The 18,493-nt window shown below is 41.6% G+C and overlaps 1 protein-coding gene across 2 annotated transcripts in view; it reads right to left on the bottom strand.

The window, feature by feature from the left end:
• The window catches only part of LOC118115082 (EGF-like repeat and discoidin I-like domain-containing protein 3), a 111,473-nt gene that overhangs the window by 54,142 nt on the left and 38,838 nt on the right, over positions 1 to 18,493 (bottom strand). For both annotated transcript variants that reach the window (XM_035166025.2, XM_035166026.2), the window contains exon 3: positions 17,312 to 17,440. In XM_035166025.2, coding sequence (XP_035021916.1) covers positions 17,312 to 17,440 — 129 coding nt within the window. The remainder of the gene's footprint in view (positions 1 to 17,311; positions 17,441 to 18,493) is intronic.

Genomic DNA, 18,493 nt, shown 5'->3' with positions numbered 1-18,493 from the left:
TCCTCAGCTCATTCTGGCCCCATGAACCGCTGTTACTTCACCACCGCAGCCGTGCCCACACCAGATATTAATTCTGTTGTTAACCTCTCAGTTCACATCCTGCTTTGTCTCCACCACTGGATTCAAAGACAGGGGTGAGCCGAATGGGCGAAGCCACTCAAACAGCCTGAAGCGCAACATACCACAGAGAGGAGAAAACAGCGTCATCCCATCGTGCGGTTTGCCCCCCTTTTATGAGAGGCCATCAGCCCCTGGGAGATCAGCACAGGGAAAGTGAGACTTAAAATTGGTGTATTGCGAGTAAATCAGGTGGGAAAAAGGGGATTACTTTGGGGAATGCAGTTAATCCACTCGGTAAAAAAAAAAAAAGTAGAGAAGGTAGAGGGGGAGCCGGGAGAGGATGGGGGGGAGAGAGAAACTGTGAAAGAGCGAGAAAGAGGACGACGGAAGGAATAAACAGAGATCGGAATGTGTGCTAGCCCGTTGGTTAGGTAAATAAGCTCCACTTACACAACTTCTTTAACGCAGTCACAGTCACGTGTCCAAGATGTTTCCCCCCCCCGATAAAAGCCGGAGACTACCATTCTGCATTTAAATATGTCATTAAAGCCTTAAATGTGGTGAAACAACATTTTGCAAATGATGTCTTCAGTTTAATGAGGACGGTGCTATCTTGGTTATGACGATTTAACAAGCCACTCTGAGTAAACATTTCTACAGAGGATGGAGCCAATAAAACTACATAGCGCTCCATTTAATGCAATCCCACACACTGGCTCTCCAGTAATACTACTTTAGTGACGCTTATAATGTTCGGGTTTTGTTGAAAATGTTCCAAAGAGATGCTGATTCTTCCGAGACTGAGGATTTTATACTTTGCAGGGTGTTCGTGTTGTTTTGTCCACTTACATACACATACTAAACAACGTCACTACCTTCAGACCTACAAATAATAGAATTCAATTCAATTTGAGGCTGAACAGAACCTGAACACGATCATCAAAAGGCTTCTTTAATGGGACCTATGTAGACAGTAGTTATTGTAAAGGTGTATAACCCCCCCCCCATAGTCTACTTCTACATTGATCAAGGTCCATAGTCGCTGTGAAATTGGATAAAATAGTGCAGTTCTAAACCTGCCTGTTTGTAATGGTTTGTGTTCTTGGCCTGTGGTGATGCTGGTGGCAGATTTGCTTTGTGAACTGTAAAGGTGACCTGCAGTTATTAAGCCGCAGCAGGTAGAGGCCCACTGCTGTCCACAGAACCCTGAAGCTGCACCCCCGCTGCTGCACAAACAGCTTTTCACCTGTTTAATCAAACTCACTACACAGAACCCCGAAGTGGAGAATCAAGTCGTCGAAGCCATGAACACGCTGTTACTTTGATTAGTCCTGCCTATTGCTGCTAGAGCGCTGGTTGCCTGTTTATTAACCCTGAACATATCGCGGGTCCAGATAACAAATCAAAATACACCTGCCGAGATATGCGTTCCTCATATACACCGACAGAGAGAGTTCTGGAATTATTAGATAGATGTATTGGTTGTTCATGTGAGACACATTCAAATGAATAATAACATCATGGCGTTCATTTATCTGCGTCTTATCACCATTGCTATCATCAATCTCTAACCTTTGCACAATAACACCCTTAAAACTAAGACTCTCAATTCTAAACTATATCCTCCTCGCCCAGCCTGTGGTTGGACTCTCATCCTGTTCTCATCGGTCCACTGCGACGTCTCGCTCCTTGGCTTTGCTCCTCTATTGCTCTCCGAAATGTGTCTCAGTCGGACAATAATGAGAGCAATGAATGGTGCTATGTGTCAGGAACTGATACTGGCTGTGAGCGCTAAATTGGCTGCGGTGTGTCCAGGGAGCTGGAACAAGGCCTGTGACGGGAGGGGTCGCCTGTGCCCTCTCCACTGGGCTGCACTGACCTCTGGCTGGAGCCACACAGATGCATCTGCTTTCCGGCTCATTCGAGAGTAGAGGAACAGCGTCGCATCTCACACAGAGGGGGGTTATTGAAGAAGTAAATATACCATGTCGTTGAGAAAACAAGTAATACGCCTTTTATGCCTTCCCTGAATACATAACTGTACTTCATTTTGCAGTCAAAACTTATTATACAGCATATATTTTGATTAAAAAACTGGTTAATTTTAAAAGATAGAAATATTTGGAACTAAATCCCCAAATGTTATGAGTTATGTGTTTGACACATTGTAATTGGTTTACAAAAGAAGGGACGTGAGCAGACAGTGTCATTAGCAGTGGTGTTCAAACACAACACAACTTAGCATCTAAAGTGAACAGTGCTGACAATTGCAGGTTGTTCTCATGCTGTTCAAACTGTTGATAGAAGTCATTGATCAACACCTTTCATACATGTGGATGTTTTTCTACTACTCGGATAAATTGCAAAACAGTCTAAAAACATGTTCTCACTTTGTCATTACAGATTTTAGGTGAAAAACACGTCTATTTATCAATTTAAAATTAATACTGTGACACAAAAATTGTGCAAAAAGCGATGGGGTCGGAATATCTTCTGAGGCTACATAATGTATTTAAGATAAAAAAAAAAAATCAATATGCACGTTCTCCCTTCGTTGTTGTTTTGGTCAACAGAGAACAGAGTAAATTTAATTTTACAGAGCTTGTTTATATTAAAATGAGCATTTTAATTTCAGCTTAACTCAAATATATATGAAAAAGCTTCAGCCTAAGCCGAACCCAGGCCCAAACAACAACAACAACAACATAAATCACACAAATCATAGAAACAAATGCTCCCTAATAGCTCCTAATCCTCTCACACTTGTAAAACCTCAAACTTAATTAGCAGAATGAAAGGTACTGTCCCAGCAGTGTTGCCCCTGCATCACACCCACTTCCTTCATTAAATTAAAGTCAGATGTTGGGTAAAACTGCTTAAAGCCTCTTTTCCCCACCTCTGTCAAGACACTGTAAGCCACACACAATTGGAGGTTTGTCAAGACTTGGCTTTTAAGAGGATAGGTCACATCATGTTACATCTCTCCATCTGGACTTGGTTTAGCACTCATGCACTCTTTCCCCCATGGGAAGTTTCATCTTATTCTAAACCTGTTTTGATGTCCCAGAAGGAGCACACCCACGAATGTTTGGGAAGCAAGCTGATCCTCGTGACCCCTCGGTTCCTGATCGACGGGGATGAAGTAGACAACCGGTTGTTTATGCCTGCCACACAATTAACCCCTGACCTTTAGCACCTCCGACTTCATTGAAAGTAAGCATCCTTTTGTGTCAGGGTCTCCCCCTGGGACACTCTGCTCCGGATGCTCATATGCCCTTTGATTTAAGGTGGTCCGGCATATGTTGGATTTGATCCTGAGAAAACAAATTGAAAACTTACCTGGGAGTATAGAATGAATTCACGAGGGGCCAAAAATGAAAAACTCACCCAATGATTTACATCACTTGCTATACTCTGAGTCAGGATAATGTATATCCTTAGCTTATAGGCTGGGCGCCAGGGTGCTTTGTTAACAAAGTAATGAAATTGAGAATTTAGGAGAATTTTATTTGATGATAAAGATTATTTGGTAAATGTATGGGGTCCACCTAAAAGACATAATATACACCATTAGTTTTGAGTTCTAGTTTTGGCTATGATAACATAGTGGCATCATTCAGACCCAGCAGACATATCTGAAGGAGCAGAACATCACATATGTTTGAGTGTTTTTATGTTCAGCACATTGTGTTCTCCTACAAGCGCCATGTGTCATACATAATACTGAATCAATAACTTGGAACACCATACACACACATGTTCCGTCCGTGGTTCAGCTGCAGTTTTGATAAGAACAGTATTGTGCTGCTCTTTTCCCCTTCATTCCCTCTGTAATTAGTGTGCTCATAAATCAATGATGCAATTTTTGCTCTTATTTATGTCTTTAGTGAATCTTACTTTCCCCGCCTCATGTTCTTGGCTATTTTGATGTGACACAGCAGCGTCTTGAAAGAGGCGGAGATTAAAGAGCCATCTGCTAATATCTCAGGGGAAAAGATAACTCAGTGGGTTGTATGTACAGAGTCGGGGCTTCAGTAGAAGTCAATGGTTTGTACAGCTGCATTTCAGGAAATCATATAAAATCCCATATCTCCCATACATGCAGTATATATATATATATAGAATAGATCATTTCGTGCCTATGTGAATTCCAGCTGAGATAGTTCAGTAAAAAATACTGTAATTCTGGACGTGCAGACATATGCTCAGAGCTGCTTCTTCCTATGTGGGCGATCAGCCTTGGATGGTGGGTTTGACAGGTCCCGGTGCACTGAAACGTCCCTCGTCCACACATCACAAGGCCGAGACAAGCTCCGTCTCTCCAGGTTGAGGCAGAGATGGAAGATGGAGCAAGGAAGTGCCTGACTCCACTGTCAATCTATCAATTCCATCTATCGTGGCCTCATCAGTGACACTGAAATGACTTTCACCACATTAGACAGGATTCCTATCTGCTGTCTGATCAAGTCACACAACCGGCTGAAAGAAACATTCAGCATCACCCTATGTATCCTTGAAATGCATTTCACCGTGATATATTTTATTTCCGAGCCTTGCTCCCACGCATCTTGGCTTAGCATGAGTATTGATTTTATTGATCCACCGTGCAGAATTTCTCCAGTCTCATCTCATATGCAGGCTCGTTTTCACGGTGGCACATGCTGCATGCTTCCAGGGAAATGATGATGCGTGAAGCTCTGAATGCAGGATTAAGAATAGTGTATTCCAAGGACATGCTTTTTGAAGTGGGATTAGCCCACTGAGAAGTTATTCACAGCTGCACTCCACAAGCCCTTGAAAAGGTATCTTAGGATGCATTGCAGAGAGGTTTGAGTATCTGAGAAGAAAAACACTCATCGCGTCGAAGACATGCAGACCAGGGGGCTGAGCCGACTCTGGGATGTAGACAAAGTGAAGAGCCCTCAGCCGGAGTCAGAGTGACACTCGAAGGAAAGCCTCAAGTGTCATTTTAAGCTTACAGATGGAGCCTCCACAGTAGGTGTGTGAGGGGAATACTGATCGGACCCGAAACAACAGAGTCTGATTTTCAAGCTCTTTAACATCACTGGGGAACATTCACTGGAATGTTAAAGAGATACAGACGTAGAGTGGAGGTATGTGACAGGAAAAGAGCAAATAACGGCTTGATGTGGATGGAAATATGGGTGAAAGAGACATCGATATTTGTGTACGTGATGTTTCAACACTCAAGATATATTAATGCAATATGGCTTTTTAATAGCAGTGACAGACTTTCATTCAAGTGACAAATATCAAAAAGGTTGTAGAAACATTTAGGAATGTCCACTAAACCTAAGTGCAGCTTCGAAAACAGTTTACCATCTTGAATTAGCCCATTAGCAAGTTAACATAATTAGCACTGAACACAAATTGCAGCTGTGTTTGGTGAGAAATCTCATTAGGTTTGTACTTTTAGTCAAATGACATTGGGAAAAAAATACACTTTGACCTGATGATGGCACAATGGGATCACCAAAGCTATAACAATCCATCCTCGAGGACAAAGTGAGGTGTTTTACAAATTCCATCACAACCAGTCCAATAATTCTTGTGGTATTTAAATAAAAAGGAAATAACCAGATAAACAGTCAGGTACAACATATGGGGACCATAAATTGCTGTGATACATTAAGACCTTGGATATAAGTTAATGGATTTACGGACCACATGGTGGCGCCAAGAGAAAAGTCAATGGACCATTAAACTCATTAGGATTCCTCCTCTATGGACAATGCACAGAATTTAATAGCAGTCCATCAAAAGGTTATTTCAGTATGAACCAAGGTGGTGGACTGATTGACCAGTAGTTCTTTACAGACAAATACAAGACTTATACAAAAAACTTACTCCTATGTGTATAGTCTCTCTCTGACATAGAAAAGCAGACATGGAGAATTTATGATTTTGGTATATTTCAAAACCAAACATCTGAAGAAACAGTTGCATCATGACTAAATATTTTAAGTCCTATCAAGGAAAAGAGAATGATCTTGATAAAGGTCAGATTCGCAATGACTCATGCAGAGTTTAATATTGATAGTGCTGCCAGGATGCATCAGTGATTTCATCAGAGAGTAATTTCACACTGATTTTATTAATTCCTCTCTCGGAGCTACCCTTTCTGTGTCTAACGAACACAAGAGGACATCCAGTGAATGCCTAGAGTGCTATCATCTCCAAGACAACCATTTATCCGTCTATATCACTCACCGTCCATGTTGAGTCATATTTATGATAAAATCAGGTGGTGTAATGATTTACACTAACTTCTCCTGAATCCTAGTTTGCGGTTTACAAAGTGCACATTACGTTGACCCTTAACCTTCAAGGATCAGTGTGCATGATTTAGTGACACCTACAGGGGAGGATGCAGATTGCAATCAAATGAATACAACCCAGCCCTTCATTTCAAAGTGTGTAAAAAAACGTCAGTGCAGTAAATTTCCTTTACCAAAATCCCAAATATGCAGAAACCAAATATCAAGCAGACATATATTCACAGTTAAATGAATGTATTTCTCTTTATTTGCTGAGCTGAATGAACATTTGAATTTGTGTTTGCGTTGAGTCATCAAAGTGTAAAGTAATACTAAAATGGTGCCCAGTTAATCAGGTCCTTTCTCTTTGAATCTTTTGCAATGTTTTTCTTTTTGAATAATTCTGCTTCTGCCAAAAGATCGTTAAATCTCACACGCTGGCCCTTTAATCTCTTTATTTCTGTCACACTGAATGAACTTAGTTTGTAGTCGAAGAACACTGATGCTAATTTGGCCACACACTGACCATCCTGGATTGATGCAGCCCTGCGTAGTCAAGCTGAACATTTATCAATGTTCTGTTTTGGCCTGCAGTGGCAGCCAGAAGCCCCGTGCAGCACTGAGTCGAACTCTTTTTCCACCACCTGGGATTTGGAAATGCATCTCTGTTTATGCTTTGGCCATCTGCCACCGGGTCCATCTCTACTGCACAGGCCAGGGGGGTGACAGTGCAGCTCAAGTGACCGAGGGGGGCCTTACACAATTAGGCCCTGGTAACAGCTCGCTCCCTACAACTCCTCCACAGGAAGGATGAACCAGGTGACCGGGTGCTCAGGGAGTGGAAATAGGAGAAGAGAGAAAAACAAAAACACTTAAGTGAACAATTCCAGGCCTCTATTGGGCAATTCTCCTCTCATTATTTTCTTGATATTTGTCTCTCTGCAAATGTAGTTTAAGAAATCAGGACACTAATGAAACCTATACCGAGACACTTCACTGCACATTCACATTCTTTTAAAAGTGATGGCCTTTCCCTCAAAGACTATGTTTTTTGAGCAAGACGACAATTCAAGCCACTCACCTGACGATTACATACAGAAGCTTCAACTTCCTGAAGACATTCTGTGTCATTATTATTGGTTTTAACTGCGAAGTTGCGTGGTTGGAAAAAGCTGTCTTGTCTGTAATTTTGCCAGCGAAGCACCATCTTGCCAAGAAAGAAAGGTCGTGTCTTACTTCAGGTTTTTATTTGGCAGGCTTTGCAGAGCCTGGTGCTCACTGAGGGCATAAGGGAAAGGTGACATCACTTTTAAATTGTCAGTGATGGGTCGGAGCACTGAAAGACGAGGGTGTGAGAACACGCATGAGGCTAACACCAACAAGATGAGGGTCTTTGTTTTCAATAAACCTGAGGAAAACAAGGTCAGTTTGGATCTGTCACGCGTAAGGCTTCAGCTAGAAGGCTAAATCAAATATATTAAAATGCCAGCCGCGCAGGAAAATGGCCCTAAACACCTCTCAGCTTGTTATCCAAAATGCACTTTGACAAAGGTGAGACGCGGTCAGCTCCTCCTGGGATGAAGAAAGAGGCAGCAGGATACCCGAAAAAATAGAGGTTTTGAGTACAACACTGATCTTTGACCGGGTCACGTATTATGTGGATGTACAAACACAAAGAAAAACAAACAAAAAAGATCAAGCGATGAAATACACTATTGTTCAATAACTAACTTTAAGTTGGTTTTATTCTCAAGTAAACAAGACAAATCCTTAAAGCAGATGCAGTCCATTGAACAGTGGAAGTAGGCTAAACTACCCCTGCTTCTTTTAAGACATTAAGACATAAATAGAAACGGGACAATAACTCTAACTTGGACATAACATAAACATTTGGACCTGTTTCTTTGCACCTCATAAGTAGGATTATCATCAAATTTGGCATGCTGTCAATGGAAAGGTGATTTCTCTACAGCGTACAGAGCACATGTCGACAGTTAATACCCTATATGTATGAAGGTTATATGAGACATACTACAAAGAGACATAAAGAGTGTTGCCCTTCAACCTCTTCCATATGTTCCAATGCATTTAGTTGAAGACACTAATAATAACAGAACAATTCATTAATTATTAATAATCACAACACTATTCAGACCGTCCTGTGCCACGACATGTCCACAGAAACCAGCAGGTGATCTCGTGCAGGTGAAAAAGGCAAAGACCTACTCTTTCCGACGCGAACGGCTCTTAGACCCTGCTGTGTATTGCATGTGAGGGCAAACACTGCCATGTACAAGTGCTGCCACATCAAGCTGATTCTCCAGATGCTCCCACAACCCTTGGCAGCTTTGCAAGACGCTAAGAATGAATTAAGTGTTGAGGCTGCACAAGCCAACCCATCGGACGCAGCTAAGTGGAAAAGGTGGTCACCACTCATCTGGGACGACTGATTTACTGAGCCCATCTGGAGAGTCATTACGGATACTGTATGTACTGGTGGGAACTGTAGCTACAGCGACACAATAGAAATGAGGTGTAACTGGGGATGGGGCAGATGAAATGACAGTGATGGATATGAGGAATAAACTGGCACCAGGCCACAGTGTCTGTGATACCACTTTGCCATTGATAGACTAAAATGGACGAGACCATGCAGTAACATCCATCCACCCATATTGCTTATCCTTTGAGGATCGTGAGGGGAGCTGGAGCCAATCCTGGATAACATTGAAAAGTCTAAATTAAGGGTTCTTACCATGATGTTTCTGTGAATGCCGGATGTCAGGTCAATATGCCAGACACACCTTTACACGTCACCAGCCAAAAAGGAACTCTAAAGTGTCACAGCAGTCAGCGTGGGCAGGAGCTTCCCCTACCTTGGATTCGACTAAGGCCTCCACACGTGCAGATTATAAAACCCTTTGTCAGAGTAATATCCCAGGTAGGCCTTGACTAGTCCAACAATGCAAATAATTATGCATCTGTCAAGTAACCGAATGCTGGCGACATTCTGTAAACAGAAGACATCTGCTTCCACTACACCGTTGTTCAGTGGAATCCCAAGAGCAGCCAACTCACAAAGAGCCAATCAGCCACCCTGAGAAACAGCTGCAGCACACAGTGAGTCTGGGAGAGAGCTAAAGACGTCTGCAGGCTCACAAGCTCACACTCACATCCAATCCACGTAAACCTGCTCTTTTTGAAATGATCATAAAGGGTTGGGTTTATGTCAACAGCCTCACTAGATCTACAGCCATTGGTGCCCTTTCCCTTGTTTCTTACTGGTGAGAATAATATACGATTATCTCCAGATGATATGTGAATAAATGCAAGAATACGTTTTAATTCCAATGTGTAGCGGAACATGGATTGTGGAATAAAGGTCACAAAATATGTTGTAAAACTTACCCTACTTTTGATATCAAGATATCAAACCTGTACTTATATACATGAAAAATGTAGCCCTGCACACACACACACAGTAAAAGGTCAATGACTAAAATCCTTATGGTGACCAGGACAATCCTTTGTTTATACAGCAAAAACACGAATCATCTTTAAAATGTTTATAAAAGTTAAGTTGATCTTTTCCTGATCAGAACAGTTGATCTGTGGCTGTGTTGTAATACAATGACCAGCATACATACAGCATACAGTAGTGCAACGATTGTGAAAATGTGGTGCTAAAGGAAAAGTATGATTGAAGACACGATAAAGCAGTGGAAATATTCAGAATGTAGCAAACACAGATACTCAGTTTTTTTAGGAAGGTGTTTTTTGAACTATGTGTTAGCTGCTGGTTCCGCCCACAGCAGACCACGGCTCCGCTTGTGTACCGGTACAACTGCCTGCTCCTCTAAACTGGGAGAGCTCCAAAGAAAATATACTGCAGGTGATAAACTGACTAAGTACTTCAACCCCACTTCAAATAATCCAAACTACACCTTAAAGGTGATTATCACAAGTCACACTTCTGCTACTTTAGCATCCTCACAGCCGTTAAGTGCTTGAATAAGCCAACTTGTTATACTAATGGGAAATGCTTGCCGATAAAACTAAGTAAATAACACAATTTGATTTAAAAAAAAGGAGTTCTGTGGGCGGGACGTTTTGGCTGAAACAGTGTCAGAACAAGTATGAGGGGGAACCATTCATCTACACTACACTGACAAGGATAACATTCTTCCCTTGATTCAATCTTTTTAAAAGTAAGTATGAATGTTTATCACCCTGTGATGTCGTAAAGCTGTTTAACACACCGATCTCTATTTCTGCCCAGGGATCTAAAAAAGCAAACTCATGAAATTCATCTTGAGACTGGACTGGCGGAGCAGATTATAAGTGAACCACCACATAAAGAGGTGCTCCGCTGTTTCCAGTGACAGGAATGCGCGGCGCTTTGAAGGAAGAAACACCAAATGTGCAGTGAGCTAAAACAACGTGACTGCTGGCCCACAGGCTTATCCATCTTTCCATTTTGATCTGCAGGGACTCCTGTGAGACAGAAAGAGGGAGCACAGACACACTCAGTGTCTCTCTCCTCGGGTTGTTGATCATTGGCGTCTGTCGGTTTGGCTGTGTGATTGCGGTGGCTTCTTTGGATGTTTGATGGACTATGGACCTTTCCCCCAGGACTCTCCACACTCATCCGTTCCTGTAAATGCAGCCACAGACTTTGAGCAGCGGGTGAGCTGTGGGATCATGAATGTAATGTTGAGAGGGTGTCTGGAAATGGCCTCGGCACAGCCCGGGATCACAGTAATGGTGCAGCGGAGAGAGCTTTGAGACTGCAAAATAAATACATTCACAAAATAGAGTACCACACTGTCAAATACATCGGAGGCTCTTGAGTGAACAAACCAAATAAAAACTTTGAAATATGGGTGTGTTGACTTACTGCTGCTACAGACGGAAATAATGCAACACTATGAGCAGGGGCTGTATCAGTGTAGGTTTCAGTATTCTGAGAAAACAAACCAGTCATGCATATAAACATAAAATTGGAGAGCAGATTATCATAAATTCTGAAAAACTTCCCAACACTTGTAACCCAGAGGCTGTTGACACGAGACAGATTTATACCTACAAGAGCAGACCCCAGGCTCTATGACTAAACCGATGCCTCTTGTTTATCTTAAAAATAGCTTGACTTTCTGTGGACCGAGTATTCCTTCTGCCTGTTTATCACGGAGAAGTTTTTTTTTTTCTTTAGCAAACTTTTTCACTAACTTTTAGTTGCGCTTAAATCTATCCTAATCCGTTTAACTAATCCTGCCCCGAAACGTAATTTCTTTTAAAACCCAAAGTGAAAATCTGCCCTGAAACAAAATCCAGCCATACTGCGTATATGATCTAAGACAGTTAGAGTATTTCTGTATATGAACAACTTTCCCCCGCAGCTACAAACAAAATAGCAAGAGCACTTTGTGGAGCTTCGGCGCAGGGATGAATAGGGAGCTAATTTCGTGGACGCAGTGGCAATGTGCAAAACCATTTGCTGGAAATATGGGTCCATTCTCTGGCACTGTTATCATTCTACAAAATGACGTTTACCGTGAACAGAAGGAGCAAACTAACACTCATTTACTCCATATGTTCCACATTCTGTCAGAGGAGCAGCTTCAGAAGTATAGTGCTAACACTGCTAATACTGTTTGATGAGATGTAAACTTCCCAGCAACTATATAGTGTCACGCACAATCCCACACATAAACATATGTGTGTGTGTGTACATATATTAACATATATAAAATCTATTCATGGGAGGAGTGGAGCGTATGCTGGCTTACAAGAGCACCCTGCCCCCCCCCCCTCTAACATCGTAACAAAGATGAAGATCTGCAGCTGCAAAGTCACCTCCGTGATGCAGTGGCTGGTTTGTGAAGGACGAGTCATTTTTCGCTTGAAGAGGTGCAGGTAACTGCTCAGAGGTGCGCCGGTAAAGCGGGTTTTCACGAGGGCGGAACGGGCGATGGGAGAAACTGTCGGACCTCTGCCTCTGCCTCGTGTGTGACTAATAGAGTCTATTGGTGTGCTTTTGATACTCGCTCATGCTGCCTCTGACTGGAGTGCTGTTGTTTATGCTATTATCCTGCTCTTAAGCAGTAAATTGGGCACAACAAACAGATGAGGGTGGGAAATAAGTCAGATCTAAATTTCCTTTTGCTCAAGTGCCATAACAATCCATGTGAAGGCGTGGAGTCAGAGGGCCTGATGAAACATTAGAGAGGATAGAAAAAAAATAACAAGAAAAGCGAACGTAAGCTCCACTGAATGCCTCCTTACCAAGAGTAAAAATACACTAAACAGGTCACTAATGCAGACCTAAATGTGCAACCAGAGAGTGAGCACAGAGCAAGTCCTCACAGAGTCTCCCTCTTCCTCTGGCGCTGATGAAAGCCAGTCCCTGATCTGCCCCAGGTGTATTGACTAACAGTAATGGCTCCTTGTGGCTTTACATCAGGCCACAGCCATAAACACAGGCTGATTATTCCGTGGTAAGAATCTGCGGAGGCAGCAGGGCCTAATACGGCATGACAGCACCTGTCAATACACGATCAAACAAAGGGGGCGTACTTTGAAAAGAAAAGAAATCGCGCTTCCGATATTTAGCCTCAATCAGTCTCTTCCTGCTTGTGTGTTTCAGAAAGAAAAGCAAAGACATCTATTGATCAAGGAGCGAGGTAGAATCCGGTGAGAGAAATTGCCGGTCACTGAGTGGTGGAAACAGACAAGTGAGAAAATGAACAACAGCCATTTAAGAGACAATTTAGCCAAATGACCTTGTTAATATAAAAATATATATATATTTTATAGAGCTGGCATGTTTCTGCACAGACAAACATCAGCCTTGCTTCATATTACCTGGAAAAGTTGTTCCATTAGATTCAATTGGCTCTTTGATTTGCAGTGAGCTCCACATACAGCCCTGTCTGAGAGTGCAAACAGCATTGATGAATATTGACCTTCCTACTTTTAAGAACCGACCAAATTACATCATACTTCTAAGTACATATTAACATTAATCAATTATTGCCTGAAAGCGAATCTTGGTGAGATAAAGAGAGAGAGTTCTACATTTTGGGTTATTTCTGGTGGTGGTCACGCACGTGGACAATCAATAATTTACATAGACCAACACAGTGCGTTGGAGCAATGCGGAGCTGAAAGCAGTTGCAAGTTCGGTTACACTTTTCAAAAGTCAACACAAACAACACACGCTGCCATATTTATGCAAAGCCGGACAACTGGCCCAACATGTCGACAGCCACACACTTACATTAGCACAACGTTTAACCCTCAATGAACAATGAAGCATTTAGTGAAGCATTGGAAACTGCATCACCATCTTCAGGTAATTCATTAACTACTCACAGTAAGTTACTGTAGGAGACAACTGGGCTTTCTCACTGTTGTGGTTGAAGTCTGCTTTATATATTTTACAAGCCAACACTAAGCTACTGGCTGCATTCAAAATTCCTTATGATGATTATTAGGCGCCTAAAACTCCATGTGAGAATTGTTAGTATGTGAATTACTTTTTATTTATGGGGTGAATATGTATGCACTATGCAGGCACTATGCAAGCACTGCAAAATAACTCAAGTGTTATACCACCAGGGAGAGTATGGTAATGATAGGTACTGATACCAGCACAATAATGGTTCACATGTGAATGGTGTCCAACCCTGGTAAAGAGGTTATTAAGAAGTGCTTCAAAAAATTCTCATCAAGCTCCACTATTCAAAGAGAAAATGTAACTTCACCTGATCCGTTGATAGCATTTATGTTTACTTAATGACAGCATGAGTTTGGCCTTTTACATTACATTACAGTAAAATTCAGTGCAGACAAAACCAAACCCTTTTCCAGTCGTTTATACTTCACGAGTCCTTGATTGACTAAGGAGTTGTGACCTGAAAATGACGACTGAGGCAATCAGTCCCAATCTTCACACTGTGACAGCTCATTACAATATCTGGCTACTTGCCGAATAGCGTGCCACTTGTTCTCTTGTCAACGAAGGGACGTGACGCCACACTGTTCAGAAGCTGAATGACTTTGTGATAATGAGGCCTCTTATTATAAAGGCAACATATCTAAAACAGGTGTAAAACTCAAAGGAATCAATGCTAAGGGATAATATACAAAAACATTATTAATGCAAAGTGCAAAATAAAACCTTTTGAAACAAGCCTGAGATAATATAATATGAGATGTAATTGAATATAATATAAAGTTGTATATTTAATTTCATCCCCTACAGCTTGATTGTCTGACGTCTGACCTGCAGGTGGAAACATCAACACCTCAAGTTGAAGTCATTGACGGCTGTGTTCTAACAAAAGAGAAGAAGAAATGAAACGAAAGCACAGTCTGAAACATGAAGTACTAAAAATAGCTTGTACTTATCATCGCTGTCCATGTGCGACATTATTTCTGGGTGCGCTACATAAAACCGGTCTAAGAGGCAGGATATGTAGTGCCTGTATTTAGGATAACGTTCAAAGGTGTGAAATTAGATTCAGCTCTGACGGAGCAGGGAGATAGTGAGAGGAAGAGGAAGAAGCCAGGAATGGTCTACACACGTATTTGATACTACACACTATAGGAGGCTTAACCACTTAACCTCCAATCCATCTGGGACTATACTGATGCTGAAGGGTAATCCAATGATACGATAACTTCCTGAATGCGGCATCTTGAATTCAACGATCTGTAGTCTGCAGTGCAGGGCTTGTTTTCTTAAAATGTTTGGCTTCATAATTCACAATGAATGGTAATAAACTAAGCAGCAGACTTCCATTCTGCTGAAACAGCTGTGAACTTTTTAAAACAAAAGGCTAATGAATGCATTCATAAATTTATAGTATCGACAGCTGAAGTATTTAAAAGTTATGTAGTAGCATGAGCCGTCATTAGCAGTGAAAAGGCTTACATCATTATCCGCCCATAAAATTGGGTGATATTCATTAAAAATGACACGCGGATTATGAGACAGATTGTTCACGAGGACTGCCTTGTTTTTGTATCGTGGCTCTTGTCTCCGACAGAATTCTCAGACAATATTTTCTTTCTCACTTCTATCCCGTTCATTAAGCTATCAATTAAACGCCAGCATCGTATCATAACAAAGCCAGCTAAGCTGTCATTCTAACAGAACAATTATTCATGTGCCTTTATTATCTAATTGCAGGAATTATCCAGACACTAGATTTGATTATTGTCTTCAGGTATAGAAATCTCCCTCCCTCCCCCACTCTGTCTCTCCCCACTCACTCTCTTCCATTCAGCTGTAATGACCGTGAGGGAAATTGGCAGACATTAATGTGCATTCAAACCATATCGAATCAGTTTCTCAGCCCCCTAAGGGCTTAATAGGAAACAATAACTGAATTATGACTAGAATGCTATAGCCATTTGACTTACAATTCTGGCTGAAGACACAATGACACACTGTTGATATAGTGATTTGCTCCATTTCCACTTGATGGTTTCAGCATTGTATTAATATAGGGAGAAAAAAAACAAAGATTTGGAAACTTTCCTAAAATAAAAACTTATTTCTTATATTCTGTTCTTGTTTAACCTTGGCGTGAATGTGTGTTTGTTTTAAGACATATAAAGACGGTTTGTTCTCAGTGTCAGTTAACATCTCTCTCTCTGTCTATCCCTCCATTTCTTTCAAACCTCCGAGGATCCATCTCAGCACAGTCTGCGCCATGATACATTAAATCCATTACTTACAAGCACACCTGTGATGAAGGACAAGTGTGTTGTGCGGGCTAATGCAATGCTCAGCCAAGCACACGCTCATACAGGGCAGCCACAGGCCTTGGCCTATATATCATACTGCAGGATTAGCAAGATTTAGCACTTGACTACAAAGCTACATGGCATTTCCAAATCCTGGGATCTATTCAAAATGCAGGGCATGAACGTGTAGGTTTACTGCTATGCTTGTGCAGTTGTTTTTCTACTGCTGGCTAGTTAATCTGATTTCTTTCTGTCATATGGTATTATTTTTCTTTTCAAAAAAACATGTTAAAAAGGTTTCACCCGCTGACAGTAAATGCAAGACCTTTCGGTACACGCTCCGAGTAATATCGACACCACCGAGCCTTGAAAGCATCCCGTATTTGCAGTGAAATTCAAAATTGCTGAGAACAGTCACCACTACAGTTCTATTTAAAAGTGAAACAACCTGCTACAGGAAGAACAAATAAAGAAGAGAGTAAGTCGACCTTTTGAAACATCAAAACCCCCCCCCGCCTCCGGCTGCTTCTTGTTGTTGCCGTGGACAGTTATCGAATCAAACAGCAAAGTTGTTGTGGAATTTCAGGAGAAAGGATAGAGAAATCAATACAAGTTTTTTGTTGTTTTAAGAAAAGCAACGTTCTCAGTACATTGCTTTCTTTCTTTGTTTTCAATATTGTCAGTAACATCAAAATACGGAGGTCAGACCTCTAATTGCATCTTGGTTACACACAGTTTTAGGCCATGTGTCCAGTTTCAGGCCGTTCGTGGCGGCAGAGTTCCCAGTGTCAGTTTTACGAGTGAGCATAAATTGTAGTGCGGTTGAGAACAATGCTCCTGGACTAACGTAAGTATTATCTCAGAGGCAGCAAAAACCTTTTGACACTAACCTTTATTAAGAGCATGCTCAACAAAAGAAAGCAAGTTCAGCACTTCTTTTCTCCACCAAACCCACTACCATTTTGCTGAGCTCGCCCTTTAAGCAGCAATTTACTTCCTGTCGCATGTTCGACTTTCATTCACCGCTCAAGGTCATTTTTTTTGTCCTGGGGAATCTTTCAGATCAGACAGAAAAATCACACTTTGTGGAAATATGTAAAAAGGGGCCAAAAAGGTTTTCTGCTACCTTAACTCATTGTCTGATATTTCATTTCATGATAAATTAAGCATTTCCAAGGTTCTTTGGAGAAAGACAAAAATAGAAAGAGGTAGCTTACTGTGTTGGCAGTGAACTCCACTGAACCCTGGTGGACACTTGCAGACGTATCCTATGAAGGTGTCGCCCCTGTAGGTCTCACTGATCTCACATGCTCCTCTGTTGTGGCAAGGGTTTGGATGGCAAGGGCCTGCGTGGGAAAAGGAGGGGAAAAGTTCCATGCTGTTAAACAGTGTGTTAAGACTCTGAGACTGATTATTGGTAGCATCTCTTTTACTTTTTTAATCTACTGTGTATACAAGCATCTCTTTAACTTTTTTAATTTACTGTGTATACAAGGACACAGCGCTCTAGGTAATAGATTCAGCCCGGTGTAGCACGCTGATTTCCAATGTGTGCGTGATTAAAATGAATATCACCATGCCAACAGTGACAAACACATTCTGACGAAACCTTAACAGGCCCGCGAATGTAAACAAATCAGATGTGTGCGTGGGCTGTGCAGTTGAACACATTTACAGTGAAAAAAGTTTGAACAAATTAATCACATTAAGTTTGACCATGTGAGACATTGAATAAAAGAAACCAGTTTCACAGGAGGGACTGAGGATGACAGGAGGGCGGGGGAAAGAGGCTGGTTGGCTGGTCTCTGTGGTCTGGAGGGCAGCCCAAGGCACCGTCTAAAAATCACTGAATATGTCCCCTCCAGGAAGGCAACATTTCATACTCGCATTGCAAAGTGGGGAGCAGAGACTAGCTCCAAGGTAAAGCACTATCACCGACAGCATGTGCGCTGAAATGAATTAATGCCATCTTGTGTGCCCAAAAATGAGAGTGCAGGGGAAAATGTAGACTGCAGAATACTAAGTGGAATGGATCCACAACGGGAAAGATTTGCAATGTTAGAGCAGAAAAAAGAGCGATCAGTAAGTAATCGTAAATAAACAATTCTTATAAATGTAGGGAAATGTAAAAAATATATAACAATGGAATAAAGACTAATATCTATTGTGTAAAAACAGAATATATACAGTGGAATGGATTGACAAAAGCCATTGAATTGCACAGACAGAATGAATATTGCACAGTTAGAGTGCAGTCCATAATGGTTGCGTGTAGTTCTACTGGGAGTAGAGCTGGTTGTACAGTCTTACTGCTGCAGGAAGGAAGGACCTGCGATACTTCTCCTTCAGACACTTAGGGTGAATAAGTCTGTCGCTGAAGGAGCTGCCAGTACTGGCAT

Source organism: Hippoglossus stenolepis, chromosome 9 (genome assembly GCF_022539355.2).
Source record: "Hippoglossus stenolepis isolate QCI-W04-F060 chromosome 9, HSTE1.2, whole genome shotgun sequence".
In the NCBI taxonomy this organism is placed as follows: Eukaryota; Metazoa; Chordata; class Actinopteri; order Pleuronectiformes; family Pleuronectidae; genus Hippoglossus; species Hippoglossus stenolepis.
This window is presented reverse-complemented; position numbering and strand designations above follow the sequence as displayed.